This window comes from Sciurus carolinensis, chromosome 9, assembly GCF_902686445.1.
Source record: "Sciurus carolinensis chromosome 9, mSciCar1.2, whole genome shotgun sequence".
Taxonomy (NCBI): domain Eukaryota; kingdom Metazoa; phylum Chordata; class Mammalia; order Rodentia; family Sciuridae; genus Sciurus; species Sciurus carolinensis.
The window spans coordinates 107,502,521-107,523,700 of NC_062221.1; the positions used below are offsets into that span (position 1 = coordinate 107,502,521).

General features: G+C 31.1%; 1 protein-coding gene across 1 annotated transcript in view; it reads left to right on the forward strand.

The window, feature by feature from the left end:
- The window catches only part of Gbe1 (1,4-alpha-glucan branching enzyme 1), a 260,442-nt gene that overhangs the window by 173,209 nt on the left and 66,053 nt on the right, over positions 1-21,180 (forward strand). Inside the window, 5 exon segments of the mRNA XM_047565518.1 lie at positions 1,932-2,047; positions 4,432-4,559; positions 8,930-9,028; positions 14,775-14,885; positions 16,719-16,890. Coding sequence (XP_047421474.1) covers positions 1,932-2,047; positions 4,432-4,559; positions 8,930-9,028; positions 14,775-14,885; positions 16,719-16,890 — 626 coding nt within the window.

Here is a 21,180-nt window from a genome sequence, read left to right on the forward strand (position 1 = left end):
AGAAACCATTCAGTCTGTGATATTTGTGTTAAAATATTGATAGCTAAGATCCACAAGTCCAAGCTGGTGAGGTAAATGAGTAAATACAATTAGAATAAGAAAATGTGGAGTGACAGGGACTGAGAAGAACCAGAAGATACCTATTCTATCTAGAAATTAAAACTGAAGAATTTAAAATACTCTGCAAAGCAGAGCAAAACAGTCATGCATATCAGATAAAGCTCAGGAACAACTTGTGATCTCTGGTTTATGTATTTAGATCTTCATATATCAATCCAAGATACTTAGCATTTAACCAAGTTTATTCCTACCCTGGTATATTTTTTGGCTAAAAAAAAATCTTTCAATTTAATTTTTGAAACTAAAGTGTACACTTAGTCAATGGCCAAATTAGAAAACTGTGTTATTTTCAAAACACTTTTTTAAAGGATTATGGCATGAAAACTTATGTCTTTTTTTATGAATTTTTTCTGAAATTCTTATATAGCAGCCTTGATGTAGAAATATGTATGGGGACAGGAGACACACAGGAAGTTGTATACCTCTGTTTTCAATTTTGCTGTGAATCTGAAATGTCTATAAGAAATAAAGTTTAATAATATAAAAATTTTAGAAGAATAATTGGATATTCCCTACATAAAATAGAGGAATTTTATCCTCTATAGTTGTAACCTACCTCCTTGTATTCATTTGTTTTTGTTTAACAGAAAATTCCCCTGTAAGCCCTGGTAAATGTGTATTAATAGAAACATAAGTGAATTCTACCTTAATCATTGCTTAACCTAAAAATGTTGAACCTCCAGGCCCTTTTTCTTATCTATTGGATTGCTTGCATTTCTATTTTTTTTCCTTTCTCCTTTTAGAAAACTTTCAGTAAGTTTTCAAAACTCAATGTAGCTTTTTTTGAAAGCATCTAATTACTAACAGTACTCATCTTTTCTCAAAGTTTAGATTTATAGTTCCGAAGTTGATTGTGATGACTTAATCTCCACTTATGTCAGATCGTTTTTTAATATATGGAAGGTTTAAAAAAATACATAAATTTCAACTGGGTTAAAGATTTGTGTACACTATTACAGCATTGTCATTAAACTAAATGAGGTATTAAAGTCTTAAAACCACAGTTATAATAAGATAGAGAACTCAACCATAACTGTACAACTAAAGAAAATACTAATTGATGATGCCTTCTTTTCAATTGTCCGAAATAGACTAGTTTCGTGGGGTGTTTTTAATTGAGTTCTACATTTCTTTGTTTTCCTTCTGTTTTTATGGATGTGGAGGTTTTTCACTTGCAGAACTTTCTACTTTATTAAGCATGTGTTTTTTGGTAATTGGTTTTCTTTTTCTTTTTTTTTTTTTTTTGCCTCTAGAAAACAAGAGTCTTGTAAATGTAATATCGCTTACCATGTGGTAGAATCTTAGTCTTTCTTATCTTTTATTCTTTATTCTGAATTATATCTGTTTGAAATTGTAATGAAAAATATTTTAAGTAATAATTGAAAGCACTGATAATAAAAATGTATATTTTTGAAAGGAGGAAAAACCCTACTTCTGAAAAATATATGTAAAAATTTAGAGATAAGTAATGTACATATTTTTGAGCCCTGTTATACAAAATGACCATTCTGGTTGCTAGCAACCCATCTTTGAACAAAACAAAGTCTCTGATCTTGGGATCCACTTAATTTGTATTTCTCATTTCCTTAGTTTTTCTTATATATTAAGTGACATATTTTTGGCTAAAATAAATTTGGTACATTTCCCTTGAGAATACATTTTATTAAACAAATGAGATATTATTTGTTAGTTTTCTGGGTTTCGTATGCTATGTTCCTGGAATGTCATGATTTTAATTACTACTCTTAACCAAAAGAATGTATAATGAGGAGAACACTATTTAATAAGTGCATATTTGTCTGATATTTTAGCTGGGAAGTTTTAAGATTCCTTCTGTCCAACATAAGATGGTGGTTGGAAGAATATTGCTTTGATGGATTTCGTTTTGATGGTGTTACATCCATGCTGTATCATCACCATGGAATAGGTAGGTAATTGATATATTATTGATGTAGCTAAAGATTTTATTCATTTTTTTTTTTTTTTTTTTTACTGGAAGACTATAACCAATTTTGGGGTTCAGTTACAGAAACTGCAATGACCACTACTCGTGGCTTGATTCTTAGTTGCTCATTGTGTATATATTCTTTGTAATTACTTCTGATACTTTTTTGGCAAGAAGTAGGGTATAAATACATTCATAAGCAAATAAAAGATAATGGTTTCCTTTGTAATACATCTTTGTATGTTATTCTTATGTATAGCTTTAAAAAATGTTTAAGGAAACCATGTATTACAATATCCTCAGCATATGAACATGACAGCATTTATGATGAAAAATAACAGAAAATGATAAATAAGAACATTTGTGAAGGCCTAAGATTTTTTGAATATTATACATTGAAGAAAATTGGTATCTTAAATGTAGATTTACTCAGTTCAAATTAAATTGTAAATTTATGAATTAAAAATATTGATCAGTTTAAAAGTTATGCAGAGTGGGATCTCAGTATCTTAATCCCTGAATAGTAATATAACTTAGATAACATGGGCACTTTTTTAAATTGGCAAATGCTCACCAGCAACAACAAAACAAAGGGAGAAAATGTTTAAACTGGAATCTTGGAAAATGGCTACTAAGAAGAGAAACTTAAGATTTAGAGTATGTTACTTACTCTCAATCATGGTGCTGCCTCTGTGAAATGTTCGCCTGAAAGAAGTGGAGCCTACAAAATACCCTACATGCCATTCATATCTATCCTCCAGTTTGGGGAGAAGGCTATTTAGTGAGTACAAATGCAAGTATGGTGGAAATCAAGAAAGATTATAACCAAAGTTCATTTTCATGGGCGAGGGATATGCTTTTTTATCAGTAAAGAGCTCAAGAAATGGTAAAGGAAAACATTCTGATTACTTTGCATGTTTTTCCCCCTTGGAATGACAAACAAAACCAAGCCTGAAACTGCACAGCAAAAGAACATACAATATATTGATTATTAACATTAATAAAGTATTTAATTTATAGAATCTTTATAAAATCTGTGATACAGAGAAATTTATGAGAAAGGAAATGGAGGTATCTAGGAAGAAAAGGTAATTGTATGATGGATGAATAAATGACTGGATTCATAGTAATCTATTGCCAGAAGCCATGTCTACATAATTCTTAGGGAAACAAAGTTAAATCAAGAATTCAAGAGTTGAATGGTGGTTGCCAGAAGCTCAGAGGTACATGGAATGGGGCAATTTTGGTCAAAGGATACAAACTTATTAGTATAAGACAAACTTTAGGGATGTAATGTAAAACACGGTGATGATAGTATTACTATATTGTTAAACACAAATTTTAACTGTGGGTGGAGATGAATATAATTAATTTGTGGTAATCAGCATACCTATGTCAAATCATTATCTCGAATTTTTCAAGATGTTTATTTTTGTCAACTGAATATTTTAAAATAAAAAGAACAATAATATCACAAAAAGGAAGTATGGTAGCTGAATTACTGGTAAGGTATAAACATGAACTTAGAGGAATAAAACTTCCATAATTATATGTCAAAATATCTCTCAGCAATCAAATCTAACAAACTGAAAAAAAACAAACAAAAAAAGAATCAAAATATAAGAACTTAGATATAGGGAAGCAGGGGTTGTGGTCTTGGTATCAGGCACCGATTTGAATTATTAAAATAAGAGCAAATATTGAAAGAACAGGAAGTAAATGATATAATTCCAATAACTAAATATACCATAAACTACCAAAGTTTGGAGACAACTGAAAGGAGGTAGTAAGGTGTTTAATTATAATCTATTTATTATCCTAGAAAATTATTTATTACATAAATTGAAGCACATATTTAACATAGCGCTGTTTTATCTTAATTTCATAATAACTTTCTTATTCCCTTTATCTGAGAGGAGTCTATTAGAATACTAAAATGTAACCTTAATATTTTCTTGATGTGACAGAAAACTTATCTAAAATTTGAAATTTAGAGTTCCTTTCAGTAGCATATCACTGCATTTTTCTTCTGTGAAATTTAGTTATTATATTAAATCTTAAAATTTGTCATTATTATTATTGCTTTTGTGGCAAGAATCAAACCCAGGGCCTCCAGCATTCTTGCAAATACTTTTCTTATGAGCTACAAGCCCAGACCTCTTCCACCTCTTTTTGTCAAACAAACATTGATTTTCAAGGTTGTCTGGACTCTAAATGTTTATTTCAGGTACTTTTCTGCATTAGTAAGTTTGCTGATTGCAAAGTTATCATTATACTTTGCTGTAATAACACAATTCATATTGACTCTAAGTACTTTATTTGATTATGTCAGTGTAATATATCCTTATTGATTTTCCATTCTTCAGGTCAGAGTTTTTCAGGTGATTACAATGAATATTTTGGACTACAAGTTGATGAAGATGCCTTGATTTATCTCATGTTGGCAAATCATTTGGTTCACACATTGTATCCAGATTCTATAACAATAGCTGAGGTAAAGTCATATGATCTCTTACCTTCTGATCCTCTTTAATATAGAGTATTTTGTTAACTTACAGTATTTGAGTAATCTCATGTTGTTAGTAATCATATAAATGAAATTATACCCTAAATATAGTGCAGCTTTCTTGTATGAGTGGAACATTATGTAAAATTCACTGTTTTCCTATTACAGGATAATACACACTAATTACTTGTCACCATTCCATTGTTGAAAAGAAAATGCCAGTTGTTAGAAAGTAAAATATCCTAATCAGTGGACAGGTCCTTCTGCCTTGAGACCTTCAGCAGAGAAAAGAATTGAATATTAATGTGCTTCTATTTCTTCCTTTCTTTTTTAATCTTTTTTGGTTTAATTATTAGAGATGGCATGGATCGCTGCCTACAAGCTTCTCTGAACCCTTCCTTATTCTGATGCAATTACCTTTCTTGTTTACGTTATTGCTCTCAGATTGCCAAATGTTCACTAGTTATTCATGATTAGTGAAAGTTCATGATTAACTGTCCCAAAGCTGCTCTGTAATGATATAATTTGGTAGATGTATAATTGACAATTCCCCTCTTGGTGATAAATGTGATAAATTAAGAAGTTTGTTAAATGCTTATGCTAATTTAGATTTAGTACTAAAATCCCCCTGGTTTTCCGAGTCCTCTAAGTAGGAATTATTATTAAAATTGAATTTACCATGTTAAAACTGTTCTATACAAGTGTAGTGGTGGGCACATACAAATAATAAGGCTATGTTTAAAAGGAGTCAGAATGAAGGTATATGTTTATAACGTTGGCATTTAGTTCATTGGAATGAAATGTAGTAGTTAGTCTCTTTATTTATGGTATTTATTATTTGTTTAACCTTTTTCTACTCATGTTTTCTGAAAACATAAAAAGACCTGTAGTGGTATAATTTTATTGTTTATCTCTAGATACAGAACAGTTTTATTCCCTTTAGATCTTTTGCCTTTCTAGTATCCTCTGGGAATAGAGTGTTAACCCTAAACTCCTGAAATAAGTTCTCATGTAGTATTAAAAACAAACCAAAAGCTGTAAGTTTAGATAGTATTAATCACACTCTGTACCCACCTGTATAAACTGTGTACATTTGATCTTAGCACCTAAGTCTGGCTGATACTTGTACTAATAAAATACTTAATGTGTTGAATGTTTTTTAATATTGATCACAGTACTTTTTTTTAACCTTTGTTTCTTCTTTTATATACTATTTTAATTTTATCTGTCAAACATCAAAAAATTAATTATTTTGTCAGTTACATTTGTTGCAATCCAAAAGCAGAGATATTATATGTGACAAATTACTACAAACAATTAATGACAGAGCAAATCAAAAGTGGGACTGAAGAAAAAGAAGCAATTATTTAATACATGAAAGTTAAAATTGTTACATTGATCTTCCCATTCATTTCAAGTAAAATAGTTTCATCATCTAGGGAGCTCTTGTCTTATTATCAGTGTTTCTACCAATGAAACTTTGAGACTTTAGCCTACTTTATATTACTAGCTTTTAGACTTTTTTTAAACAAGATGTGTCTTCAATTTATTCTACTTAAATTGAAAACTACTTCAATTTCAATACATCACTTTTCTGTCTAGTGGGAGTCTCTTCAAAATGTGGAATTGATCCTCATGAACTTTTTTTTTAAGAAAAGAAAGTAGCATAATGAATAAGTAATGTGATTTTATATAAAGTCCTATATTAGAAATATGAATTTTTGTATGACAATTATAAAAATTGAACCCCTTTCTTTTTAGTATATATCTGTGATTCTACACAGTTATTTTATTAATTGAAAATATTTTAATTGTATTTTCCCCCACTGGAATAGTCATAAGTGCTTTTTAAATATTAAAGAATTAGAAATATTTAAATTTAATTCAAAAACATAATCATGTTCACATGCTACATCAATAGACATCAGCGTTTTATATTTGGAATGTGTTTATTTTAGTGACTTTTATATTTATTTTTGGTTTTCTTTATTTTTTTTTTTTAATATTGGGGATTGGACCCAGGGGTACTGTACATACACAGCCCTTTTTATTTTTTTATTTTGAGATTGTCCTATAATTCGCAATCCTTCGACCCCAGCCTTCAGATTCACTAAGATTACGGGTATATTCTGTTGTACCCAGCTTCTTTAAAATTTTTAAAACTATACTCACCATCTCTCCACTCACAAAAGAGAGCTACAGATAACTCATATGTATTAATGGGACAGCGTTTTAGGATTAAGATTTAGTAAACCAAACCAATTGATGTTTATGTATTTCTTAGTAGATTCCATTTCCTAAACAATTTTTAGATAAAACCACACAGAACACACCTTAGAAATTTTCTAAGAAAAAAAAAATTTTTTTCTTCTTTAAAACTGAACTGTTACCCATTATTCCTGATGGTGAACTCTCATTAAAACCCTTCGGGATTCCAGTACCAATATGGTGCCAGATGTTTAATATATATATTGAGCCAGTTTCTATCATGAATCAAACTGACTACCTATAATATCTGAAACTGTAACTTATATTTTGATATATATGATTTTTAAAATGTCTTCTGTTGACCACTTTTTTCATTTAATATATCATAGAAAACTATGCTCAAATAAAATAACTGTTGACAAATTATTTTCTTATAGTTGTGTCCCACCATATAGTACATTTACTTATGTCCCTCTTCCATAAGAAAATAATAAATTACATTGTGAGTGCCTAGAAGTCATATAATTCTCTTATCCCTACCATTTCTGTGGGAAGAATTTAGGGATGATATTGTAGAAGCAGCAATACTTAAGCTATCTCAAAGAGTTCATGGAATATGATAATCTTTCATAAGAAATAAGGATAATGATGCAAGGTGTAATTTGGGCAATGACACTTATAAAAAAGCTGTGACAAGTTTATGAAAAATTTCAAAGTAGCCAAAATATTTAGTATTTGAAATTAAATAGTAGGAAATCATTGTGAGTAGATGTTGAATCTCACCATTTCTGTGTATTTTAGTCAGTTATCACAACTACGTTGCATTGTCATCTCATGAAAATCTGTGTATGTGTACATATGTGTGTGTATATTTAGGTCATACATTATGAATATCACATATGATGTCTTATTTATTTTCAAGTTCCTCAGAACACCTTTATTTATTCACTGAACAAATATTTATTGAAAATGTACTTTGGACCAAGTTCTATATTATTATTCTAGGTTCTTGGCATATGTAAGTAAATCACAACAGCAACAACAACAAATCCTTGCCCTTATGGATTATATATTCTAAAATGGAGTGCAGAATCAGATAATTGAATAATAAATTATATAGAAAATGCTTAATGTCCGATTGCTAATTGAATCTGCAGTTAAGGAATTCGAGTTTTCTATTGTTTTCAAAATTTATTAAAGGGTAGTAGAGGAAACTCATAATATATAAATTTGTAGAAAGAAAAACTGGAAATGGGGAATTCTGTTTGTGAACATAATGGTCTAGGCAAGCAGTAATGAAGTTACATAGGTTTGTGACTGTAGAAATGAAGCAGAGCAAAAGGATTTATTTGAAAATAATAGAAATCATAATATTTAGCTCATATTTTGCTATATTTGTTGTACTATCCTTTGTTACATCTGGGTCCTTCCACTTAATTTTAAAACTCATCTATTTGTTTGATTAACTCTTTAATCATCTATAGTCTAGTTTTGCCATGAGAGTAGATAGACTGTGAAAGGGTGCTATTTGAGTTCTTTCTCTACCATCAGTACATCTCTTGCTTTTGAGATCCCTTCACCTTTATCAACCTTTGTTTCTGTACCTGCTCAATGAAGAAGTCTCACTAGCTAGTCTCAAAGACCCCTTCCAAGTGTAACCCAGGATAGTGAAAGCCATTTTCCTGCTTCAGGCTTCATTGTCTAGCTTGCTTTCCATTTCATCAGAAGCTAGCACACAACATTACTCTGTGTAAGACTGTATATGAGGAGAAAAGTATGGCAGATATATGCCACATGTATTTTTCTGCTTGATAAAAGCACTAAGTAATTGAAAATGTTTTTAAGAAACCATATTTTAGTTATAATAGTTTCACTATTTTGTGTTCTCAAGGTGATACTAAGGAAAACAAGAAAACATCCTCATGGGATTGAAGTCAGCCTGAAGTGAAAACACTGAACAAAAATCTTATTTGAAAATGAGACATGATATCACAATTTTATCTACTTTTACAATGGTGTTACTGAAAAACTCCCAAAATATATGCCCTTATTTATTGTTTTAGTTTATTGGCCTAAACTTTATTGCCAGGAAAATATTTACTAAAAATTTGAGCAATATGAACTGATAATAATAATGTACTTCATTTTAGGATGTATCAGGAATGCCAGCTCTGTGTTCTCCCATTTCCCAGGGAGGTGGTGGATTTGACTATCGATTAGCAATGGCAATTCCAGATAAATGGATCCAGGTAAGATTTCATGTAAACATTTTTTTTTTTTCCTGTGGATACTAGGTTGGTTTATTTTTTCTTGAAACTATTTCTTATTAATGATCATTAGGTACAGATATAATTGAAGTATTAAATTCTCCCATTAGTATATCTATTCATATACTTATTAATAAGGTGATTCTCAAACTTTAAAATTAATACTATTAACTATTCACATTTATGTTGTTCAATCAAGGGAAGGTATGAGTAATGTAGTATGACTGTATAAATGGAAACTGGCATTATCAATGTGATTGTATGAAACTTTTTGCTCAGTCCTTAAAATGCATTGAATTTTATGAAGGGGTTCATTTCTGACTAGATAGCAACATTAATATAGAAGTTACTCCTCAATTTCTCCAGTACTTACTTTATAGTATGGTATTTCCTCAGCAAATTTGAATATATACGTTCCTTCATTCAGCTTTGAAAGTCCTTACTGTGTGTCAGACTCTGAGAATGAATAATTATGCATTCTACTTTATACAGTAATTCTCAATGCAGTTTTATTAAATTTAACGACGGTTCAAGTCATTTTTGGATTACACAATTTTTTTTATTTTAATGTTTGCCTAAAGGACCAAAGTCATTATGTAAACTTAGGTTTGATTCAGAACATTTTCGAGAGGCTGTGTCTTTGAGCAGGGGCTGAATTTATCTAGTGTCAGATATATGTATCTATATAAATAATCATAACTTTCCTCTAGTATGGGAATGAACTGGTTCCATGTGATCAGAGTAAGAAAAATATTTAACTTTGTATAGAAAAATCATAGAACCTACTCTGAAAGATGTGGTTTTTGTAATAATTTCCTGCTATCTTTCTGTATCCCCCAAGGGACTTATTATGACTTCTGCTCCTCCAGTTGCAATGATTCTTTATACATCAGATCCACAAACAAGCATTTTACAAAGATTGTTAGACTAAGAAATCAAGCAGGCAGATGACTGTTCTGACTTTAATACATTGAAAGTCTTCCTTATATTTGTTATCTTTTTACAGTGCTATGATTTTTAAATTTATCAATGCTGTGATTTTTAAATTATCAGTCCACATATTTTACTATTCTAGGCTTTCCTATAGACTTCCTTAAAATTGTCAAATCTTACTTTTTCACCTCTTGCTGAAAAGCTTTCACCATTCTTTGTGCAAATTAAAGAATATTCCAATGTGTATATCAACTTAGAATTATTTCCCAGATACTCATAGCTCCCATTCCCTTCATGGAATATTATGGTAGTTTTTTCCCCAAATCTTTAAGTTTAACCTAATAAATATTTTAATAGTGTGTACACTGAAGGTACTATTAGTAGTAGGCAGTGTGTCATACAAGTTGGAGAGAAGGTGTCTTTCTTATATAATATGATCATCTTGTTTTCCTGGATTACAAATTTTCTGAAGACTGATGTTGACTTCCTTTTTTTAAAAATTATTTATTTTTTATTTTTTTACAGACTGAATTTTGATTCATTGTACACAAATGGGGTATATCACTTTTTTGCTATGATTGTGCATGATGTAGATTCATACCATTGACTTCTATTTTATGAAATTATTTAAAATTATTTTTGCATCATCAAAGTGGGATCCTTAGTTTATGTAAAACTAGAGAGTTCAAATAATATATTTTTAAACACCCTTAGGCAGAGTAATTTTCCTCTACTTTTGCATTAAAGTGTGCATTTAAAAAAACGACTGTTATTCCCCCAAATGACAATAAAACATGCAAGAGTATTCAATCAAAAAACATCTGTTTTTAGAATGTATCTGGCATGCACAGTTATTGACCCATAGGGTATAAATAAGATTAGAATGCTAGATTTTATTCATGTTTTTATTATACGAAAGCAAGGTATGTTCCATTTGTTTTATTTTATAACAAGTGATTTGGAATATCATTTTGGTTTATTTAGTTAACAAATAATTCTACCTAAGATTTTAAAATTGAAAGAATGGTAAATTCACTTTCAATTATAAAAAATAACTTTCTCAATGGTACCATGTTGCAATGCTTTCGTACTGTATCACAACCAGTATATCACCATTGACTAGTCAGTGTGCAGAATATCTCCTGAATACAAGGTACCTCCTGCTGCCTTTTAAGCCACATCTCTTTCTCTCTTACCCACAATCACTTCTAAACCCCTGGTCATTACTGACACGATCTCCGTTTCTTTAATTTTATTAATTCAGTATGTAACCTTGCTGGATTGGCACATTCACTTAGCAGAATTCTCTGGAGATTTATCCAGGTTATTGGCATGTATCAGTAGTGGATTCTATTTTATCTCTGAATAATATTCCATGCTATGAATATGCCAGTTTGTTTAACCATTCATCCATTGAAAAACATCTGGGCTCTTTCCACTTTTTGACTATTATGAATAAAGTCCCTATGAACATTTATATACAACTTTTTATGTGACCAAAAGTTTCAATACTATGTGATAAATGTCAGCAGTGCAATTACTGAGTCACCACAGTTGTATGTTTAATTTTTAAAGAAACTGTTTTCCAGAGTCGCTGTACAATTTTATATTCCTTCTAGCAACTTTCAAGAAATCTTGATTCTGTTTTTACCAGTATGTTATTGTTGCTACTTTTTATTTTATTCATTCTAATAGGTAATAGAGATATGTCACTATGGTTTTAACCTGTATTTAATCTATATTTTAATCTGTATTTTAAGCCATTAAATTTCTTATTGGATTAAGATGGTAAATATGTTACACATTCCTGTTTGACTTTTCTATGCTTTGTTTGGTAAGATGCCTATTTATGTCTTTTGATCATTTCCCAGTTGAATTTTTTGTGGAATTTTAAAGGCCAAATTTCCTTTTTCTTTTTCTTTCTTTTGATACTGAGTTTCAGAACTCTGGTTTTCCAATGCTCTCTACTATATGTTTGTGACAGTTTTACTTCTTATAGTTAAGTCTATGATCTATATTGAGTTATTTTTTAAAAAATTCATTTTGGGTTAATCTTTGTGCAGGTTTAAAAATCTTAGATTGACTTCGCCTAGGAATTAATTTATTATTAGGGTTTTTTTTTGCATGTAAATGTCCATTTCTTTTAGCATCATTTATTGAAAAGTCTGTCCTTCCATTAAATTGCCTTTGCCAAAAATGAGTTGAGGGACTGGGGATGATAGAGTACTTACTTAGCAAGTATGAGGCCCTGGGTTTGATGCACAGTACTGCAAAAGTAAATAAATTAGTTGGGCACATTTGTGTAGGTCTACACATTAGTTTCCTGTTGTTATGTATAATTACCACAAACTTAGTAGCTTAAAACAACACAAACTTCAGATTTCATCTCACTCCATCTCCATTCAGAATGGCAATTATCAAGAATACAAGCAACAATAAATGTTGACTATAAAAGGTACACTCATACATTGCTGGTGGGAATGCAAATTTGGGCAACCATTATGGAAAGAAGTATGGAGATTTCTAAGAAAACTTGGAATTGAACCACCATTTGACCCAGTTATCCCACTCCTCAGTTTATACCCAAAGGACTTAAAATTAACATATTACAGTTGACATAGCCATATCAATGTTTATAGCAGCTCAATTCACAATAGCTAAGCTATGGAACCAACCTTGATGCCCTTCAACAGATTAATGGATAAAGAAAATGTTGTGTGTGTGTGTGTGTGTGTGTGTGTGTGTGTGTGTATGATGGAATATAACTCAGCTTTAAAGAAGAGTGAAATTGTGGCATTACTGGTAAATGAATAGAGTTAGAGAACATCATGCTAAGTAAAATAAGCTAAACCCCCCAAAAAACAAAGGCTAAATGTTTTCTCTGATATGTGAAAACTATTTCACAATAAGTAGGGCGGGGATAGGGAAGAATAGAGACTCTATATTAGGTAGAGGGGAGTGAAAGGAAGGGAAGGGCTTTGGGAGTAGGAATGCTAGTAGAGTGAAACAGACATTATTACCTCATATACATGTATGACTACATGACCAATGTGATCCTGCAATATGTATAATCAGAAAAATGAGAGATTATACTCACTTATGTATGATCTATCACAATGTATAAATGCATTCTACTGTCATCTACAACTAATTAGAACAAATAAAATAAAATTTACTTTTAAAAAAAGCACCAACTTTATACAGTTCTGTTGTCAAAATTCTGAAATATGCCTTGCTAAGCCAAAATCGAGGTGTTGGCAGTGTTATATGACTTTGGGAGGCTCCAGGAAAGAACTCATTTTCTTAACTTTTCTAGCTCCTAAATGCCACTTCTGTTCCTTGACTTGTGACTCTTTCTTCTGTCTTCAAGGCCAGCAGGATAGCATCTTCATATTTCTTTCCTACTCTGACTCACATTTTCTGTTTAGAAGGATCCCATTATCATTACATGGGCCCATCCAGGTAATCCAGGATAATCTTCCCATCTCAATGTTCTTAACTTCAACTAGTCCATAATGTCTATAAGTATAAGTATGAATTCACAAATTGTGGAAATTAGTTTGTGAACATCTGTGGGTAACACTCATTCTGCCTGCTGTGGTCTGTCTCTGGTGCTCAATGATTGGATAAACAAGTGTGAACTACAGAGTAGTAAGTTAGCAAAGGAAGACAACTAAAATTTGTGAAAATTTGCTTAGAAATAAATTCATCTCATCAAGATTTCTGCATGTATCGATAGTGCATTCTGTACCAAAATCCCAAAATCGGTGATTATTTTCCATTTGTTATGTAACAAATTACCATGTATTTAGCAGCTTAAAACATTATTCAGTTATTTTATCACATTTTCTTTGGCGTTTCTGTGTAAATTCAAAGATTACACCAACCTCTGAGGTAAGGGGATTAGTAACCATGTGGGCCATCATAGAATTCTGCCTATCACGGAATGTGTTTGGCACTGAAGAGAGAAGTGGATCGTGAGGAAAGAGTATGTTGAATAAAAGAGAGAGGTTATATTTAGGACATAACCTTGAGGGACATTGACTTTTATATAGGTAGAGAAAGAGAATTTTCCAAGTTGTCTAGAGTGGTGGAAAAAATTAAATGAGATTCATAGTGGTAGACCAAGAAATAGAATTTTTGGGAAAGGGAGAGCGCCAACAGTATTATTTACAGCAAGTATTTACTTAAAAAGGAGCAATTACTGACCCAGAAGGCAACTACCTGATATGTTGTCAAGGTCAGTAGCATCAAAGTCAATGTTACAGGGTGGAAGAAAATGAAGTGGCAACAAAATCAGTATGGTCTATTATAATGATAAATATTTTATGAAAATTAGCCTTTAAACTTTGAAATAATTGTTTCAGTTATCATTGAAAATGGAACAATACACCCTTCCTGCTAAAACTTTTTATTCAAGTGTAAAAATGTATAATTTTAGTTGGTGAATGTTATAGGAAGACATATTATGCTACAACACTGTACTGTAGGCACTGATCACACAGTAGCACTTATTACAGGAAAGAAGAGTGGCAGAGATCCTAAAGTATAATTATACCATCTGAAAAAAAGCAAACCATACACTCCAGCACACATCCTTTATCAATTTCTATTAAATATTTTGTACAAAACTGATTTCAGTAAGAATTTAAACGATGATGTTGTTGCTATGTAAATGAGATTTTATCTACAAGTCAAATGATGTAGACTGATATGATGTATGCGCTCAGATTGAGACTTAAAGTAAGACAAATAGTGGTTTACTCAGAAGTTTATTTTTCTCTTTTATGTATAGCTCCTTAAAGAATTTAAAGATGAAGATTGGAATATGGGCAATATAGTGTACACTCTCACAAATAGACGCTACCTTGAAAAGTGCATTGCTTATGCAGAGAGCCATGATCAGGTAAATGAATTTATGCATAAATTCATTTCTCTGTCTCTGTCTCTGTCTCTCTCTCAATATATATCTTTTTATCATTTAAATACAAAATATTTTTATAGATAAATATGAGGTAAAAAGTTTTTTTTAATTAAGAAAATTGAAACTAAAGTACTACATTTCTGTGTTGTTTTAGGAGAAATTGGCCATTTGATGTACAGGTTTCTCCTGTAATTTATTTACACTTTAAATAAAGTAGGGATTTAAAGATTGGCTCTAAGACCCAGTGATGAAATGCTATCTGCTGTCTGTTTCTGTAAATAAAGTTAATCTGTGAAGAAAGTTAGTTTGAATGCAGCCATGCTGATTTACTTATGTACTTTTGTTCGACCAAATGGTAGCTTTGAATAATCGAGACAGAGAAAATGACTCATGGAGTTTAAAATATTTATTGTTTGACATTTTACAGAAATTTTCTGACACAAGAAGTAGATTTATCCTAAATTTTGCATCTTTTGAATTATAGTAGTGCCTTCTTCTCAACAAAAAGAGATGATACCTTTGACCATAAACCAGATGAAATACTTATTAAAAAATCAAGACTCAAACTGGAAAATAATAATATTCACTTAAAGGGTGGGGGATGATGAGGAATGAGAACCTATCCCCAAATTTTTAACATAGTGATCAAGGAAAATATATGTGTAAATTATTTCTTTTTTTGTGTATTGTAGACTTCTAGAAGTTATATGGTGAATTCCCATGTAAATTTTGTATGAATAAAAGATAACATGAATGGAATAAGCAAATTGAAGAAGAAACTGATGTTTGTTTTTATAACTTTCTACCCAATCTGTAAAGAAACAGATTTCCCAAGAATTATTTTGACTTCAAAGATTCAGGCCAGGCCTGGTAGCCTTCGCCTGTAATCCTAGCAACTCAGGAGGCTGAGGCAGGTCGATCACAAGTTCAGACAGATTCAAAAATAAATTTAAACAAACAATTCAAAATAATTAGGAAAGACAAATTGCTTAAGAACTAGTGCTGACTAGTGCTATAGATATAGAACTTGTAATAGTACTTTGAAGGAGTCATTTTTATTAAAATAGGTTAGTGATTTCATAGGTTTGTAAGTGAATTTTTTTCTAGAACTGAAAATAATTATAATTATATACTGAGATTGCAGATTATCTTCTGTCTTACATTTCACTATATGTTATTGTTTTGTCAGTGATGAATACTGTTTTTAGCCATAAATAGTTCAGATTGTTAGAAGGCCTCCCTTTTACTTCTCAGGACATTTGAGTTATGTGCCTCAATTATCTATTATCATCTTTCAGATAAAAAAAAACTAAATTTTGATTAAATAGCAAATACAGTGAGAAAATAAATTTATATTTAAGAAAAATGGCAGAAAAAAGCAGTGCAATACATTTTATACATATAACATTATCTTAAGTGTATATATAAATGATTTTTTAGGAAACATCCATTGTTTCAGAATAAAATTTTAAAAATCTATGTAGTATTCTTTCTGTTATAATAAATGTCTGTTTAAGAAAATATTAAACATCAGGCTAAGTATAACAAATATTCAGATACCTTATCATGAGTTTCTTCAAGCTCTTTTAAAAATAAGAATCAATCTTAAAACAAATATGTAGATTTGTAAGGTATTTTTACCAACCCACATTCAGCATAGAAAGTAACCATTGGAAAATACATGAAATTAATACTAATCCAAAAACCTATCCTACACGGTTTCCCCTCCTATGTAGCCTCAAGTTGTTCTAGTATAAATCACTACTGCTTAATACCTCTGCTCTTCATTTATTTCACTGATTTTTATTTCTGTAGGCACTGGTTGGTGATAAGACACTGGCATTTTGGTTGATGGATGCTGAAATGTATACAAACATGAGTGTTCTAGCTCCTTTTACTCCAGTTATTGATCGTGGAATACAGCTTCATAAAATGATTCGACTCATTACTCATGCGCTTGGAGGAGAAGGCTATCTCAATTTTATGGGTAAGTGTGAGTTACCAGTCTGTGTTTAAAATGTTAACTAATATTATATATCACATAAATCTTGTAGAATATACTGATTTAGCTTTCCTGATTTAAAATATAAAATCATAACTTTATTTCTTTAATATGCTATCATGCTTAGATTCAAAATTTAAGTTATTGTATAACTACTATTAAACATGATAATAAAAAGCTTATATTTTATGGAATATTGCTGATAACACTATGCTAAACTATTTTTTAAAACTGGAATTATTATTCTGATTTTAATCATTCTGAGTTTTATTATTGCTGTTTGTTATATTAAACATAAGTAATATGTAGCAGTCATGTAATAACATGTTAAGTCATTATTATTAGTCTTCTTTGAGGTATTTGTCCACCAGGATACCTGTGTCATAAATGTGAAAACCAAGGCTCAAGAATATTTTGATGAGCAAAATATTTTTTAAAATAGGAATGAATATTTGAAAATTATTATTATCTGAAGGATGTTGAATTATGAAACATAAAAATTAACCAATATAGTTTTTCTATTCTATTCGGTCAATAGCAATCTTTTTAACATTTGAGTTTTAAAGGATTTTACCAGCTTTTAGACTACAGAAAACATTCTATGAGAAAAGCCTCAGAACTTTAGATTTATGTATTTTGATAATTTTGATCTAGAAGTTTTCATATGAAGTCTCATATTGAATTTTTTTTTGTTTTTGTTTTGTAGTTGTAGATGGACACAATACCTTTATTTTATTTATCTTTATGTGATTCTAAGGATCAAACCTAGTGCCTCACATATGCATTTCTTTCACTGACCTATAACCCCAGACCCTGGATTTTTAAAAGTTTCTCTTATATGCTAACTGCAAGTTAGGAAGACAAGTCCAAAAAGCATTTGTTGGAGTTTATCTGTACTACTGAATCTTTGAGTATATTTCTCTCTTCTCAGCATTTTCAAAATTTATTAACATTCCTGGCCTGTCAGGAAATAACTTTCCTGGCCTGGGAATTTGCAGCCCATCAGCCGGGTACCAGGCCAGGTTTCCTGGATGGACTTGGCAGGCTTTGCATCCTTAACCAAAGTCAGCATTGGTTCCATAGAAGCAACTGGCCTTGGCTGCACAACAAATCTGTTCAAGTATACCCTTATGAATAGTTGGGCTTTATGAATGTTTTAGTCAGCTTTTTGCTGCTGTGACTAAAAGAACTCAACCAGAACAACTGTAGAGGAGAAAAAGTTTATTTGAGGACTCAGGGTTTCAGAGGTCTTAGTTCATAAAAGACCTGCTCCATTCCTTGGGACACAGGATGAGGGAGAACATCATGGTGGAAGAGTGTGGCAGAGGGAAGCAGCTCATATGATGATCAGTAAGCAGGGAGAGAGGTATCCACTTGCCAGATACAAGTATATACCCTGAAGCCGTGTCCCAATTCCCACCTCCTCCAGACACAACCTACCAATTCAGTTACCACTCAGTTAATCCCCATCAGGGGATTAATTCACTGATTGGATTGAGCCTCTTAAAACTCAATCATTTCTCTTCTGAACCTTTGTGCATTGTCTCACACATGAACTTTTGGGTGACACCTCACTTCCAAACCATAACAATGAACCTATGCAAATAAGTATATCACCATGTAAAATTTGGAGAACGGGGGTTAGTGGGAGATTTAAAATGTTTTGTTTTATTTCAAAAGCACAGTTCATTAAATTGTTACAGCATATAGAAAGGACTTTTTAATATATCTGGAAACTAACACAATTTTTCAGAGAAATGAAATAAAATAGGTATCTATATTCATGTATTATGTCATTAATTCTTGAAGCCCACTTCTGAAAATCTAGAAGTTCTAACTCAGTCTATTGCTTTGGTCTGGCTGCTCTAGGTAATATCAGTGTGCCTCCTTCAGTAGTCTAGAGTGTCACTAGTTATAAATGACTAATAAATTCCAATGTCTGAGACTTTTTTTTTGATGACATGAACCCTGACATTTGTGCATAGCAAAGCTTCCAAGCAAGTATCAGAATAAAACAAAGCCATCTGTACCTGAAACTTAGTGGCTGCGTATAACTTAAAATTAATAACTTTAAATAAGAAAGTTCTAATAAAATTTCATAATGTGAACTATTTGTTATTTCTTGGTATTCTCCTGTGGGTGAAACATGTTCTGGAGAGCTAGGGCATTGATAAATCTGGGAACTGCATAAACTTTCTGGAATACTTATTTTCACTTGAACTATATATAATCAGCTGGGACAAACAGAGTGTCTGTTCTGTTTTGGAAATTTTTGAGGTTATTCTTTGGTATAAGTCTGAGAGAACTTTTGTAGTTTAATTATTTATTTGTCTTTGGCTTCTAATTTTAACTCTAAAATCCCTTTTTTATAGATTCCTTCTCAGTATATTATCTAAATTGAGCATTTCTCTAACTTTGAAATTTATAACCTCCTAAAGGTTCCATAATTTCTGATTATTTGTTTTTTATGTAATTTTATATTTCTCCCTTTGAGTTTCATGAGTTTTTAAATATATTTCCCCCCATTTTCTGATCATGTTACTGTCCTGCTTAAAAGTCTTCAGTAACTGGGATCTTCTAGATGACCTGACAGCCTTACATTAGAAGACTCCCATGGGTTTCCCTTGATCTCTCAGCTCCAGACAAGCATGCCATCTTTTAGTTCATTGAGTGCACCAGCCTGCTTCTCCTCTGAGCCCTGTGTCTTCTGGTGTAAACCCCCAAACACCTGGATTCATCCCACACAATCCTTCACACACTCCCTGCCACATCTGGTGAAATCCTTGGTCTTCGGACCTCATTTCCTTAGATCTTTCCTAAAGCCTCACACTGGGCTTATGTTTCCTTTTACACATTTATAGCACTTTCCACTTCTCTTTCATTGGATTTATCAAAATTACTTTTGAAAAACTCTTAAACATGTGTCTTCCTTGGTAAATTGAATCCTCAGTGAAAATAGGGACCATCTGTCATATTCACTATTTTATGTCCATACAAACTCGCACACTATCCAGCACATCACAAAACTGTTCTTTAAAAGGATAGTGTGTGTGTGTCTGTGCAATATCTTGTAATATTTTTATCATTAGTTTATTACTTTCAATGACCATTATAGTTAAAAGCAGAGTAGTTTTTCATTGTCATATAAAAAATTAATATTTAAGAAGAGCAACTTAAAAAAATTCCTCAAGACTGAGAAATAATGTGCTTTTTACTCATCTTTTAAACATGTTTAAACTTAATTCTTTAGAATTTTGTTTATATTTCCCAATAGTATAGAAAAAGTGAATAAAAGCAAAAAAACAACAGCACATTTAAAAAGTTTTTCACTAAATACATTTACATAAATTTGTTAAAGCATAAGATATGTGTTCTGTTTATCAGAAAACTTTAAGATCAATATGGATTTTCTCAGAATCATAACAGTTTGGCTGAAGTGTTTTTGTTTTCTATCTTACATATTTCTAATTTTGAGTTTCAAAAATTTCTTTCACTCCATTTAAAGTATGAAAATATTGCAATGTAATTTTTTGTTTGCTTTGTTATTTTAGTTGATTTCATGGATAGATTTATATTCCCTGTTCTATCATATACAGGTATGGAAAATCAAATATTGAAGGGGAGCATGGATGGCTAAATTTTTTTATATTTTTATGTCACTGATTGTACAAGAGCTATAATAATATTAATAACAGTAATTAGCATTGGCTTAGTGTTTTATACTTTCTAAAATACTTTCATATGCATCATCTAACCATCTTCTTCCTCTTTTTTTTTTTTTTTTTTTTTTTTTTTTTGCATAATCTTAGTTGCAAGGAAACCTGGAGCTAAAAGTTAAGAAAATACTAAATAATGCTAGGTAGATATTCCTAGTTCCTTCCAAGTTCCATTTTGCTAAAACTATAACTCTGGGAGGTAAAGGGACATGTGTAGTCTTGTATGCTTTTATATTATGATTTTCAATTAGAAGAAATTGAATATTATTATACTTAATATGTATATTAACCACAAATGTATGGTCAATGAATATGAAAAAGGCAGAGCATAGTGGTTAAGAAAACCTTCTAGTCAGAATCCAGACCTGTCCTCTTTTCAGCAGTGTGGCCTCCATGAGACATATCACCCCTCCTTGCTTGCCTTTGCACAGAGGTAGTGCCTGCCTCACAGGATTATTTTTGAGTGTGCAGTAATTTAATGCATATGCAAAACAAAATATTTTCAAGCACATACTTTATAGTTGATTTTTATTTAAATTTACTGTTACTGTTTTTAATA